The following is a 15,772-nucleotide window of genomic DNA, read 5'->3' as shown; positions in this document are numbered from 1 at the left end:
TAATCAAATACATTCTATATTTTCCTTATGTTGAGTTAAAGAGATGTTATACATGAGGTGTTGTATATGTTTGTGGTTTGTTTGATTTTGTTTTATTTTATTCTGTTATTTTCTGTTATGCTGTTACATATGACAAAATATAAAGGTTATAGATTCTTTTGCTAAATAACCCTAAAATAACATATAAGATCTTAAATAAAACTTTTCCTGAAGGTATAATGACTGCTATGGAAGCAAATAAAAGCATCTTACACAACAAAAGTGATTGCAAAGATTGTCCAGCCTTAATCCATATGACAGTCAGCACATTGTGATTGCTTCTGGCGTTTTCCACAAATGGACATTCATACAGTTCAATTTTTTGGAAGGGACACTAGGCTAAACAGTCACTGTCACCAGTGAGAAAAAAAGGAGAAAAAATACACTTCTGAATGGTTTGAAAGCACAACATTTCTAGACAGCAAAATTGCTGCAAATAATAGAACAATCATTTTAGAAAGCTACAGCCTTTTAAGTACGGAAACAAGTGTATTGTAATCTAGTAAGTAATAAATATTAGAACATATGCCATTACATTTTAATGTTGCAAACTAATGGGAACACATCGAAATAAATATTAGATTTGAATATTCATAACAGCATAAAAATGTTATATTTTCATCAAGACTTGTGTTTATTTACTGAAACACCATAAATAACAAGAATAATAAAAGCAAAAGACAAACCTTAAAATGGACTTGGGGAAACACACTGGAAAATGAAGGATAAATTAAAAGAGCAATAAGGAGTAAGACTTATACAGATGGAATCTCATAAATAGAAAAGGAGATCGATAGTAAATGTTACATGCACACGAAATTGCTGAGAACATTATATGCCATTAAATATACAGCATTACATATATAAACAGCGGGTAAAAAGCTTGTATTAATATTATTATTGCTATTATTATCATCATCATTGCCCTCATCATTCCATTCTGCTGTATATCAAAAAAGGCTTCTGTATATTAAATAACATAAAACAAAAAATAGGTACAGTCCTAGCTGAAGGTGTTGACTCCCTTGCAAATGATCTAGAAAATTAAGTATTTCTCCCAGAAAATTATTGCAATTAAACGTTTTGTTATACTGTTGTTTATTTCCTTTGTGTGTATTAGAACAAGAGAAAAATAACAGTGGTAAAATTGGAAATTGGACATCATTTCACACAAAACCTCAAAAATGTGGGTAGACAACTTTGTTTCAAGCATCTGATGCTCGATGAAACTCCACTGTGGCAAGTAACAGTTGTTTTTGTAATGTGAAAATCACATCTTACACCAAATAAAAAGGGAAGACGTCAACGCAATCTTTGCATTGTGTGTCTGTGTGTGCCACACTAAGCATGGATAATAGACAGAAGAGAAGAGAACTGTCTAAGGATTTGAGAACCAAAATTGTTGAAAAATATCAACAATCTCAAGATTAAAAGTCCATCTCCAGAAGTCTTGATGTTTCTTTGTCCACAGCGCACAACATAATCAAGAAGTTTACAACCCATGGAAAAAATTGATGAAATATTGCAACACAGGATAGTCTGGATAGTGGATGAGCAACTCCAATCAAGTTACAAATAAATTCAAGCTGTTCTGCAGTCTCAGGGTGAATCAGTCTCAGCACAATGTAGTGCTTAATGTCAGAAAGCTGGGTTCGAGTCATAAGTCATGGGTCTTCCAGTAGGACAATGAGCTCACACATACTTCAAGAAGCACTCAGAAATGGATGGGAACAAAGTGCTGGAGAGTTTTGAAGTGGCCAGCATTTGTGTAAATTCCATTCAACACCTGTAGAGAGATCTTAAAATTGTTGTTGGGAGAAGGCACCCTTTAGTGATGAGCAGAAATGCCCCCATAATGGGTGTTTTGAACACCTGTCATATGCCTCTAACAGCCGTGGGTGGAATCACGATCCACCCGCGGCTGTTAACCAAATAAATGCCGCTGTCAATCTCTGACAGTGGCATTTAACTCATTCTTCTGGAAAGCTCACTGGAAATCCCATCCATCGGTGACCCTGTCACGTGATTGCGGGTCACCGATGGGTTGGCATGACAACAAAAGGTATCCAGCAGACCTCTATGGTTGTCATAGCCATATTGCTATGAGTGCCACCCAGTGGTCAGCGTTCAAAGCAAGTTAGCATTTCTACTACATACAGGCGATCTGATCATAACCTGTCTGTAGCAGAGTTGATCAGACAAGTGCTGCTTCTAGTCTCTCATGGAGACTATTGAAACATTCAAAAAGTAAAAAAAGTTATTAAAAATTTTAAAAAAATAGCATACATGTATTTGGTATCGCTGTGTTGGTATCTATCATTCTAAAAAAAATTAACCTGATCGTTAAACGATGTAACAAGAAAAAAGTCAAAACACCAAACGCCAGAATTGTTTTTTTTGGTCTGTGCAACATTGCATTAAAATGCAATAATGGGCGATCAAAAGATTGCATCTGCACGATAATGGTAGCATTAAAAATGTCAGTTTGGCACACAAAAAATAAGCCCTCACCCAACCCGAGATCATGAAAAATGGAGACGCAACGGGTATTGGAAAATGGTGCCATTTTTCTTTTTTTTAAGAAACTTTGAAATTTTTTTACCACTTAAATTAAAAAGAAAGTATACATGTTTGGTGTTTGTGAACTCATAATGACCTGGAGAATAATAATGGATGGTAAGAAAAAAACAACTGTGGGATTGCACTTTTTTTGCAATTTCACAACACTTAGAATTTTTTTCCTGTTCTCCAGTACACAATATGTTAAAACCAATGGTGCTGTTCAAAAGTACAACTCATCCCGCAACAATGAAACCTGTACATGGCCATTTTGACCAAAAAATATAAAAGTTATGGCTCTGGGAAGGGGGAGAAAAACATGAAAATGCAAAAACAAAAATACCTCTGGCTGTCAAGAGGTTAAAAATATCAGGATTTTTTTGTCTTCTACACCACCTCCCAAAAATATTAGTAAAACATAGTTATTAAATTATATGGATTCTGAAATGACACAAATCAAAACTACAGTAACAAATAAACCTTTACCGAGATACACCCGGGGAAATATTTAAAAAAGTTATCAGCTTTCAGAATGCAACGACAAAAAAAAAAAGATTTATTTTCTACAAACCATGATTTCATTGTGCAAGGGAAAAATAAATGCATAAGCTTGCTTTCCCTGTGTTCATACTGATCCCTAAAATATAGTTACAGTAACTTGTTCTGTTTAACGCGCAGTGACTTGACTAAGAAAAAAAATTGAAGGAATAATGGCTACATTGCAGAGAGGTTTCTGAATTCCATCCCCCTAAAAGTATTAAAGGATAGCCAATTTATTATCTCTTTTAAAAAAATGTTATTTACAAATATAACTTGCCCTGCATAAAATCAAGCCCTCCTACAGATATATTGACAGGAAAATAAAAACCTTATGACAATGATAAAAAAATGAAAAAAACAAATACTTGGTAATTAACTAAATGTCTGGTCAGACATGCTCTTAACAAAAGTAACAGGAAAAATATAGTGGCTCACATTTATTATTATGTTAAATTTGTGATATTTGTTTTCTCTTGCAAAAGGAAAAATACATACAGAAAAAGAAGCTTGGAAATGTAAACAAATACTGTGATTTTTTTTTCTAATTGCAAACAAGTTTCTTTGGTGCATAACATACATTAATAAATGTAGACCATTGTATCACAACAACACTAACAGCTTCCTGATTGCTATAAATGGAACAATGGTTAATTAGTAAGTACTAGAGGTGACTGGACCTTTGAAAATTTTAATTTGACAGTTTTGATGAATTTTCCCCTAAAACATTAACTTTTCGTTCATTTTTGTTTAATGCGATCCTCATGTATTGAAGCTAAAAAAAATTAAATTTGCAGGAACTTGCGAATCCACAAATGATCTATGCACTCATCTTTATTAAATACCTTTTAAACACTAAACACAAGCATGTAGAATATTAGATCTCTAGGTTCAAGCATTAAAGAAACTCTGCAAAGAAAATTATTACACCTAATGACTGGACTGAAAGTGGAATACATGTTTGAATGATTGAAAGAACATATGAGATAATTTTCCAGTATTCTTGAGGGTGTTCTTATCAGGAACATGTGAATATTATACATTAAAGCCCTAAGGCTACATTAAAGCAAACCTGTCACCAACTTTGGTCTATACGAGTTACGTCCACCACCTTTCAGGGCTTATCTACAGCATCCGATGTGCAAGAGAAGAAAAATAACTTTTATTTTACTCACCTGTATGGCGGTCCGGTACGATGGGTATCACAGGTCCTGGTCTGGCGCCTCCCATCTTCTTGCAATGCCACCCTTCTGCTTGTTTCATGTCTCCTAGAATTTTGCTCCTGTGCAAGAGTACTTATCTGCCCTGTTGAAGGCAGAGCAAAGTACTGCAGTGCACAGGTGCCGGGAAAGGTCAGAGAGGCCCTGCGCCTGCACACTGCAGTAATTTGCTCTGCCTTCAATGGGACAGATAAGGATGTCTGCGCAGGAGCACGATGCCCAGAACCATGAAGCAAGCAGGAGGGCGGCATCGCAAGAAGATGGGAGGCGCTGCACAGCACCCGTGATACCCATCGGACAGGACCGCACTGCAGGTGAGTATAATAAAAGTTATTTTTCTTTTCTTGCAGGTCAGATTGGGGGCTTATCTACAGCATTTTTCAATGCAATGTGAGCAAAACCTTTTACCCAATTGCCCTGTCAGTGCATACATTTGCATCTCATTTTCCAGGGCTTCAGACATGAGAACCACAGGAGCCACATGCTAAAACAAGATGTGAACATAGCCTAAGTTTGAAGGTTTTAGATTATAACATATTATATGTTTAACATTGATTTCACTGTTGTGTAATACAATGGAGGAAGGTTCCCCCCATAGCGGTCTCCCCCAGTGCCAAAAACATCAGCTCTGTGCAGCTGTTTCCCTGCAAATTTAAGTGATTTAGTAGGGGAGCAGAGAAAATACTACAGTGGCTCTGGGCTATTGTGGTTCTCAGACCACATTGCTGCATGTGAACGTGTCTTAATGGTAATACTCTGCCAAATGAAGTGTCCAGTCATGAGTAGCTAACCCACAGAAAAAGAGAAGATATTTTAAAACAATGTTAACAATAAAACTAATGGTGAGGTTTTGACGTTTTAAAAGTTAGAGTGGCATTTTTCTTATTGTTTAAACAATGACCATTTTATTTACTTAAGATATGAATATTTTATTTAGAAACACAAAAGTCGACTTACTGTTTCTTTGATTCCACCTTACTGCATTTAAATATGCATTACAGTAATGGAAGAGGAATTCATGTTCTGATATAACACTTTTCCCTTGAATTAAGGGCATCAGATCCAATCCATCAATAAATCTGAAACAAAAAGAAAATGTAAGAAGACATAAGAGATAATGAGAAAAAGTAGGACAATGTTTATTAATTTGTTCTGAGTTAACAAAAAATGTCTGTTTTAATGTAGTGTTTTCAAGTAAGTGTTTTTTGTTAGCCAACAATTATTCTAGTAGTTAGCGTCATGCGATGCATGAAAATTATTGCTGTTATCATTGTTTTCAAGCTATCTATCAACTCCCTCTATAAGTTTTCTATGGCATTTAGGTCTGGAGACTGGCTAGGCCACCCCATGACCTTAATGCCCTTCTTTTTTAGCCACTCCTTTGTTGCAGTGGCTGCATATTTTGGGTCATTATCTTGCTGGAAGACCCAGCCATGACCCATTTTTAATGTCCTGGCAGAGGGAAGGAGATTGTCACTCAGGATTTCACGGTACATGGCTCCATCCATTCTCTCATTGATGTGGTGAAGTATTCCTGTGCCCTTTGCAGAGAAACACCTCTAAAACATAATGTTTGCATCTCCATTCATGACAGTGGGGACGGTGTTCTTTGGGTCATATGCCGCATTTCTCTTCCTCCAAACATGGCGAGTTTTGCATATTTTTTTGCAATATGATTTTTTGGATTTTATTTTTGATATTCTATCTTTCAATGTTAAAATTAACATACCCTTAAAATTATAGACTGTTCATGAGGGAGAAGGCAGGCAGCTGTTCCCAAGAGCACCCACATACATCAAGTTCCAGGCAAAGGTTTAAGTGTTTCCCAGTCTGGCGCTTTTTTAAATTAAGTGTGGCTGATAAACAAACGGTCATTTGCAAGCTGTGCTGTGCCAAGATGAACAGGGGTCTGACCACTACCAGCCTGACTGTCATAACCATGCTCAGGCACGTCATCAAAGTACCCCACTAGTTGGGCCGAATGCCTGGGTCCACAATCAGTGTCTGCCTCTTTCCCTGTGATACATGTTTGGCAATCCCCTGTCCATGATGCCGGCATGGTTGCATCCCAACCTGCACCTGTCATTGCATTCAGCTGTCCCTCAGGCCTTGGAACATAAGCATAAATACCCAGCCTCCCACCCACAGGCCCAAACACTAAATAATATGGACACTGAGACTTTCCACAACCTCATGGTGGTGGCTTTCCCTCGGTACTCGGTCTCCAGCCGCCACTATTTTTCCCAGTATGCCGTCCCAGCATTACACCAGCATGTATCACATAACATCACCTGTGCCTTATTATATATTTTGGTATACTAGTTCAGTTTACTAGGTGGACATCCCTTTATTGTATCCTTGACCATCTGTTACCAGACCTTTAGGTATTTAACTAATATTTTGAGTCCATTTCTCTACTAAGATTTTTTTGTCACTAGGACTCGTTATTGTGCATCTTGCATCCTGTACCTGTGTTATGTGGATATGTGAAATATTCTTTGCCACCGGGCGCTATTGCCTTATTTTTCTCACTATGAAATCTATTGTTACTGGTTTATGTATTTTGTAATAAAATTGTTATTTTATTTTATTATATCTTGGACTCTGTACTCCATGTCTCTTGTAGGGTATATATTAATAATACTTTTGTAGTTTGGTCCTTTACACCATTTCTTTATATGATCCATTCATAAATGTGTGCATGAACCATGGTCCTATATTAATTGTTATGCATCACAGTTTGTTCAACATTTGCTAACCCTCATTGGGTGAACCTAGTGGAGGCCTGGATCGAGTTTGACCATGGAACTGCACACGTGCTGCCGATGCAGCAGATTGCGGGCATTAGTTGCATCAGGTTTTTCTCCATTTCCTACATCAGTTTCTTCCCCCTTCTCCTCCTTATCCTCTATTTCAGAATTGTCATCCGTATCAGTCACAAGCTGGAAGCACTGCAGCACTGCTTCTGTGAAGCGGCAACAGGCTCAGCTGAAATTAATTTGTTTAAGTAACAAATATTCTAATGCCACAGAGTGATTTAAAGGTTTAACAGATCAGACAGGCATGATATTTGAACAAATCATTAAATAGCATGTATTTAAGTACTTGAATAAGAATACAGTATTTAACTAGAGCCAGCATGGGTTTGTAGCAAACAAGTCATGCAAGACTATTCTAACTTCCTTGTATGATGGAATCACTGACTCCGTGGATCAGGGAAATGCAGTATAGTATATCTCGACTTCAGGAAAGCATTAGATAAAGTATATCATACTATCCTTATTGAAAAAATGACCAAGAATGGGATTTACAAGGCTATGGTTAGGTGGATTCATAACTGGCTCACTGACTATACTCAAAGAGTGGTAATAAATGTTTGCACATCCAGTAGGAATAATATTTCAAGTGGGATATCACAAGGCTCTTTCCTGGACCAAATTTTATAAATGATCTAGATAAAGGAACTAAAGGTAAACTGATCACATTTTCAGACTATGCAAAGCTCGGAGGGATAGCTAACAGTAGAGAAGACAGAGAAAGGATTCAGAAGGATCTAGATTAGTAGGAACAATGGGCAGTGACTAATAGAATCTTATTCAACAGGGAGAAATAAAAGATTCTACATCAGGGCAAGAAAAACGAAAATTTACAGAATGGGAGGAACAGAACTAAGCAACAGCATGTGTGAAAAAGACTTGGGTATACTAATAGATCGCAGACTGCACATGAGTCAACAGTGTGATTCAGCAACAAAAAAGGAAAACACAGTTCTAGGATGTGGTTAGAGAAGCATAGAGTTTAGATCACATGAAGCAATTATCCCCCTCTACGCCTTGGTCAGGCCTGCAAAGTATGTCCTACGAGGAACAATTAAAGGATCTGGGAATTTTAGCTTGCAAAAAAGAAGGCCAAGAGGAGACTTAGTAGCTGTCTACAGATTTCTGAAGGGGTGTCACAGTGTAGAGGGATCATCCTTACTCTCATTTGCACATGGAAACATGAGACACAATGTAATGAAACAGAAAGGGAGAAGATACAGATTACATATTAGAAAAACTTATTGACAGTGAGGGTGAACAATGAGTGGCATAGGCTACAACGAGAGGTTGTGTGTTATCCTTCAATGGAGGTCTTCAAACAGAGACTAGACAGACATCTGTCTGAGATGTTTTAGTGAATCCTGCGCTGCAATAAGCAGGGGGTTGGACACAATGACCCCTGAGGTTCCTTTCAACTCTAACATTCTTTGATCCTATGATCTATGATTCTATGATCATTTGTGACAATGTCCATAACCTGGTGCTGGCTTTGAAGCTTGGCAACCTTGTACATGCCATACCATGCCTGACCAACAAGCTCAACTTAGTTTCTCAAAACCTACCAAGATCTGCCAGAGCTACTTGTGAAATTACGCTGCATGTGTGCCCATTTCTACAAGTCATCTACAACTGCCGCGGCCCTGGCAATGCTGCAGTAGGGTTTGCAGTTTCCAGATCATCAACTGGTGTGCGATGTCACCACGCGTTGGAACTCAACATTACGTATGTTGGCAAGGCTTTGTGAGCAGAAGAGGGAAGTAATTATATACCAGCTTCAACATGCCCATCCATATTCCGGCAAGTCTCCTCATATAAGAGCTGATGAGCGTGCATGGATGTCTAATATCTATGCAGCTATCCAAAACATTGAGGATTTGACCATGATGGTGAGTGGCTTTGATGCCATAATCATCATCACCATCCCGCTTCTTTGTCTACTGAAAAGCTCGCTGCTCGCAAATAAAGAGGAGGCTTTGCTGGTGGAGCAAGCTGAGATGGAGCAAGAAACTATACAGGGTGATGGTACACAGCCTAGCCTCAACTTATCAAACCAGACTGGGGAGTAATGAGGAGGAGGAGGAACAGGAGCTGGTTGCCTTCACTACAGATGGTAGTGTCCGCACCACCTTCATCCTGTCTGTTCAGCATGGATGGCCTGTAGACAAGGAAGACGAGGATGAGGAGGAAAAGATGGACAGTTGTCCTCTTTTGGGGGACAGAGAAGTCTTTCCTGTTGTCAGCCTGGCACCCATGGCTGAGTTTATGTTTGCTGCCTTTTCCATGACCCTTGCATTGTACATATTTTGGCCAATATTAATTACTAGGGTTGAGCGACTTTTGCTTTTTTAGGATCGAGTTGGATTTTGTGAAACCCGACCTTCTCGAAAGTCGGATCGCGTGAAATCGGCCGATTCTACTGTAAAGTCGGGTTCCGGACCGGAACACGAAACCCAATGCAAATCAATGTGGATATTCTCTCTCTCTCTCTCTCTCTCTCTCTCTCCCCTCCGTGCAAAGCATATGTTGTGTTTGACTGCGGAAATCACTGCAGTCCGAACGGTAATATGGCTCTATGACGCCGCAGAAGCCAGGCCGGAACCTATGTCATCACACTGCCCACACTCCTTAATTGGCTGAAAAAATGGCGGGGAAGGCGTCATACAAAACGCTACTTTGGCGCCAAGATCGCCGACCACGTGGCCAATCCCACGCTGGAGTCGGGTCGGGTTTCACGAAACCCGACTTTGCCAAAAGTCGGCGATTTATGAAAATGAACGATCCGTTTCGCTCAACCCTATTAATTACTGGTTTGTCACCCTTCTAGACCCACGCTACAAGGAGAATCTTCCATCTCTCCTTCCCAGGGCAGAAAGGTTTAACAAAATATTGCAGTACAAGAAGGCCTTAGTTGAACAATTATTTAAAAAATTCCCATCTGACAACGCTGGCAGCAAAGATCACAGTTCCTTGGACAACCAAGGAAGAGAGATGAGGGAGACACACAGCATATGCAGCAGAGGTAGGGGAACACTATCAAAGGTCTGAAACAGTTTTACCAGATCCTTCCATCACCCAGACCCTGATGAGCATGGTACTCTGATATGGAGGGAAACGTTTTGGAAGATTCTGAAGGAGTACCTTGCTGCTGCACCAGTGTCCTCTGTGATTACTCTGTGCCTTACAACTATTGGGTATCCAAGCTAGACACATGACATCAACTGTCTCTCTATGCATTGGAGGTCTTGGCTTACCTGCTGCTAGCATTTTATCAGTGTGGGTTTTTAGTGCAGCTGTGGATATTATAACCAATAATCGCATCCATCTGTCAAATGAAAGTGCTGGCAGGTTGACTCATCAAAATGAACAAGAGCATGATTAGCTCAGACTTCTCAACACCACCGGATGACAGAGGTGGAACACAAACTGAAATCCAGTGTTTTTTTATTTTTTTTCTGGTCTATTCCCATGTACCCCTTCTCATCCAAACATGAGTATACGCTAGGATTTCATCTTTTTTGTGTCCTATTCCTTCTCCTCCAACATATCACCAGGGTGATTGCTACCCTAGCTGCATATTTTTAAGGGTGTTTATGATGCCTGCATTAAGAATTTTGAGAGGTTTACCTCTAACATTCTTTGATATAAGTATATCCCCTATGGGTAAGTGCCTGCTCATTACCAGTCTAGGAGACCCACTCCTTATTAATGGGAAAAAATACTTTTCTGAGGCTCCACCTTCCAGTTGAGTTTACATTTTTGGAAACCAAAAGAGCCGCTGAGTTGTATTAGTATATAATCAAGTGGCTTGCTGTGGGCTGTCAGGTGGTCATCACATAGGGAGTTCTCACACTGCATACAGGATTTCTAAGCCGTGACGTAAGACTTTTTACATTAAGCATAGAAGATCCTGGTCTCCTTTATATCAGGCTGAGTAGAAACGCTCCACTAGTAGTGAAACGCTCCACTATATTACCCAGCAGGGTTGATGAAATAACAGTCCTTAATGCTGTTACATTACAATAATAGCTTTTTGTCCGGGCTAATTCAAAAAGATTATATTCTCTAATAATACAGAACTTATCTGCAATTCATGTAGGGCAGGCCTGGGCAAACTGCGGCCCGCGGGCCACATCTGGCCCCCTGACTGTTCCTGTGCGGCTTGCTGACACAGACAGACAGCTGGAGAAGAACCTATCTTTCTCGTACTCGTCATTGCAACTGTAGCCCCGACCCGTCTTCTCATTGATGGATGCAGGGCTGCTTAGTTCCTGGCTTGCAGACTAGAGCAGGTCACAGCACCTGGGTTGCCTCCTTTCATTCTGTGGAATGAAAGTTGTGACTGCAGTTTATGTTCAGGGAGAGCAGCTTATTAGTAGCCACTGTATCTCCTTGGATCTTCCTGGCAGATGATAGGAGATAAAACACTGGGGCTGGGTATTCCTACTGAATACAGGGTCCAGCAGTGAAGTGCCCTCTCACCTCCACTACATACAGCCTGCAGATGGGATATTCTATGTGCTCCACAAGCTGCTCTCCTGCCCCACCATGTACTCTAAAGTCTCCTTACCATTGTATCTGAGGGTTAACCCTTACCTCCCTCTTCGCTCCCAGCTGGTACTGTTGTATATCCTGTGCAGGAGAGGAAAGGGTTAAGTCCCTCATAGTGCTCCCCCTGTGATCTGTGGCTAATCACATCCACTCCATAGACTGCAGTAAGGCTAGGGTCACATTGCGTTAGGGCAGTCCGTTTAGCGCATAGCGCTATGGACTGCGCTAATGCAATGTCCCAAAAGGGATCGCGTTAGCCGATCCCGCTAGCACAGATCCCCGATCTGCGCTAGCGAGGAATGGACCGCGAACGCTGCAAGCAGCGTTCACGGGCCGTCACTCAAATGATGGCACATCGCTAGCGCACGCCCAATGTGGATGTGCGCTAGCGATGCGTTCACCATTACAGGCAATGGCGGCGTTAACGAACTACGTTACACCACGTTATGCCGCGGTGTAACATAGTCCGTTAAACGCGGTCACATAACGCAATGTGACCCTAGCCTAAGGCTTTCTCAGCCTTGCCTGTCACCTCCTGCCCCATATGTGATGTTGATCTAAGCATGTGAAGCAGAGGTGGGGAACAATCTAATCACTTTTCTAATATATTTCAGTTAAAAAAATTACCTTTCCCCTCTCCTTTTTTTTTTTACTTCCAATTACCAATTCCATTTTTGGATACTCACATGGGACGTCATTAGTGGACAGAGGCTGCGTTCACTACAACAGCTGCTTTCCCCACCATGAAATAAAGCGTCATCTGTTTCAGAGACTGGACTGGTCTCTGCCGGATCATCACTTCTCTTTAGAGCCAGCAATGGAGCGCACTGTCACTGTGCATTCAAAGGATCATAGCACAGGGAGCTCATACTGAGTATGCTCAGAATTTACAACCGATGAATTATCAGGTAAGCAGGACTAGCCCAGCCTCCAAAATAGACATCACTGATGGTGCCTCATTTCAGAGAGGGGCAGAGGCTGCGGCAGTGATTGCAGCTTATTGCCCCTGATGATGGCCCAATTGAGTATCCCAGCATGCACTGGTGAATCTCAAGCAAAATGTCATGGGACGTTAAAAAAAAAGAAATAAAGAAGTCAGAATGTAAAGGGTACATTAGGGAATTTTTCATTGAAGTTTATTCGAAAACAAGATTAGAAGATTACACTGAATAGATATACATTTAATATGAAATTCACCTTTGGTTTCGAACCGCCCCTTTAATTTCAGCCAATTGGTTCTGCCCTCCATAGCAGTGCCAGTTTCTCATATGGCTCCTTGGGAAAATTAATTGCCCACCCCTGATGTAGGGTGACTTTTACAGTAGGGATAGTGTATTACAAGCATCTAGTCAGGGATTATTGCTTTTTAATCATTGCTGCTGCAACCTTAAAAAATGTAAAGGTAACATCTATTCTATTCCTTCTAAATCCCACTCTTAGCTAAGTTTAGTGTAGGGATAGGTCCTAGCTTTCATCTGCTGGAGCTCATTTCATTCTCTTTGTGCTCATTCTGTTTACATATCTCTCTTCCACAAGTCTTAATTTGTTTGCTTTTTTCCATGCACTCATTGACAGATTTGTGTGAATTTAGATTGTGTGAAATTAGAATGATGTGCTTTACCAAAAAAGCTCTATCTTGGGCTCATCTGTCCATAAGACACCTGCTGGCCCTCTAAAAATAGTGGGGTCCACCTGCTGGCCCTCTGTAGATTACGAGGACCACCTGCTGGCCCTTCAAGTTTCAAACTTTGCAGCATTAATACGAAAAATAATATTTTCCCCCCTCAGATGAATAAATTTTATTGCAGTAGCAATGTATGGCAATGGAGTGGAAATAACATTTTTTTCACATTCCAATTTTATTAAGCTCTGTGAAGAACCTGTGTATTCACAATGCTAACCTTACTCCTAATTAATTCCTTTAGGGTTTTTTTTTAATGCATTGTTTGAGGTTTCTGCTGTTTTGGCATCTGAGAGACTATGCAAATGGAAAATGACATTGGCAATCTATTCAAGCCAAATTTGCTCATCAAAAATCAAATAGTCCAATTTCTCTTCTGAACCCTGTCATGTCCAAACATTAGTTTTTAACCACATCTGGGATAGCAACACATGCACTCCTATTTCCTAAGCTGTAAACCTCAAGTAGGGAGTTATGAGCAATTAGTGGGGGTTTTAAAAAGGCAATTAAATAGAAAAAAGTACATTACATTGTTTAGATAAACATTTACAAATGTCAACCTTTTTTCAAAAATTTTGAGATAAGAAATGCTAGGTAGATATACAGTGGGTACGGAAAGTATTCAGACCCCCTTAAAATGTTTTGCTCTTTGTTTCATTGCAGCCATTTGGTAAATTCAAAAAACTTTTTTCTCATTAACAATCACTCTGCTCCCCATCTTGACTGAAAAAAACCCAGAAATAAACAATTCAATAAACAATTTTTCACCACTAAGGATGAGTGAAAATGCTCATTGATACTCAGATGTCACTCAAGTATCTGGTTGTTCAAATATACTTGGCACTTGGCGAGCATTAGCCGGTACTCGAGCTTGAAAATCAAATCCCCGCCCCACATGTTTGGTCCCTGTTACACAGCCAATAAGTATGGGGGAATTTCCTGCCAGTTACTATAGTGCCGTGGCCAAATTACTTCTACAAGGTTATAAGAGGAACAGCACCACCGCGCTCGACTCACTAATGTCACTGCACAACTCAGGGACAGTTCTTATTGAACGTATAGCGTGCGTGTCCAGGCTTGTGTGTGCACAGTTTAATGAATCAGAGTCCTCTAGATTTGATACTGGTGCTGATGTTGAACCATCATACTAACAGTCATTCTAAGGGTTAATCTTGTGTTTTGCTGTTTGTATCAGATACATTCTAAGCAGGGAGGAATAAGGGCTTTGCAGTCCGTTCCAAAATATATATCTGCTGCAGTTGACCATATTCTTTTTTGGTTTGAAAAAATTTACTATATTGTCATCCATAGAGTATTATGTGCTTTGTGGTACATTTTAGTTTTATATTACACTCCCAAAAAGCGTTGAAAATGTTCTGGATTCAATTACTTATCCATAGAGTATTACATGCTTTCTGTTACATTTCATTGGTATATAGCAATCCAAAAAGCGTTGAGAAATATTTTTAGATTCAATTACTCATACATAGAGTATTACATGCTTTCTGTTACATTTCTTTGGTATATAGCAATCCAAAAAAGCATTGAGAAATATTTTTGGATTCAATTAGTCATCCATAGAGAATTGGGTGCAATCTGTTACATTTTGGTCATATATAACACTATAGAAAAAGAGTTCACCCAAAAAAAACAAGACCATCCAGTTTTCTACGTGGTTCAGTCTCACCAGCCAACGAACCTAATTATCACCCTGATCCTCCTTCCTCTCACCATGTTGAGTGCCAGGATTACACTAGAGATCACACAATAGGACACTCTGAGGAGCTCTTTAACACAGCATCACTTCTTGATTGGGCTAGAGATGAGCGAACTTATTTGTAAAATGTTTGCCAATTTCAAATTCGGCACAAATGTTGCACATTCAGATTCGTATTCAGATTGCAGAGCATTTTTCCTAAAAATCAGCAAAAGTCACCAATGTTCGGCAAATTATCATGTTCACTAACGGCTTTTTCAAACATCACTGCAATCAGCGCTAGCAGGGGACAATGCTGAGAGAACTGCAGTGAACAAGGGTGAACTCACTGAGTTGAACTGAGGTGAAGTCACTGAGCTTGAACAGCGCTCAGCTGATTGACTTTTTCTGACGGTGCTGAGGTTACTGCAGTTCAGGGGCCTGGCTCGAAATGCAGCTTCAGTGACCTAAGGTAACCTTGATGATATCACCGCTATTCACTGACGCTGCATTCCCAGCAGCTCATTCTTCAAGGGTTCTCAGTCTGAACGGTCACAACTTGGCACCATCCAGTTTGAATAACATTGATCCCAGACATAAACCATAATGTGGGAAAGAATGCCGTACAGGTGAGGAATCCCCCTTAATTTTCATAATCAGCAGAGAAAAAGCC

General features: G+C 39.9%; 1 protein-coding gene across 1 annotated transcript in view; it reads right to left on the bottom strand.

The window, feature by feature from the left end:
- Positions 1–15,772, bottom strand: part of STS (steroid sulfatase) — a 470,812-nt gene that overhangs the window by 140,474 nt on the left and 314,566 nt on the right. Inside the window, exon 9 of the mRNA XM_077294724.1 lies at positions 5,313–5,434. Within this exon, the coding sequence (XP_077150839.1) occupies positions 5,313–5,434 (122 nt within the window). The remainder of the gene's footprint in view (positions 1–5,312; positions 5,435–15,772) is intronic.

Source organism: Ranitomeya variabilis, chromosome 3, assembly GCF_051348905.1.
Source record: "Ranitomeya variabilis isolate aRanVar5 chromosome 3, aRanVar5.hap1, whole genome shotgun sequence".
NCBI lineage: Eukaryota > Metazoa > Chordata > Amphibia > Anura > Dendrobatidae > Ranitomeya > Ranitomeya variabilis.
This window is presented reverse-complemented; position numbering and strand designations above follow the sequence as displayed.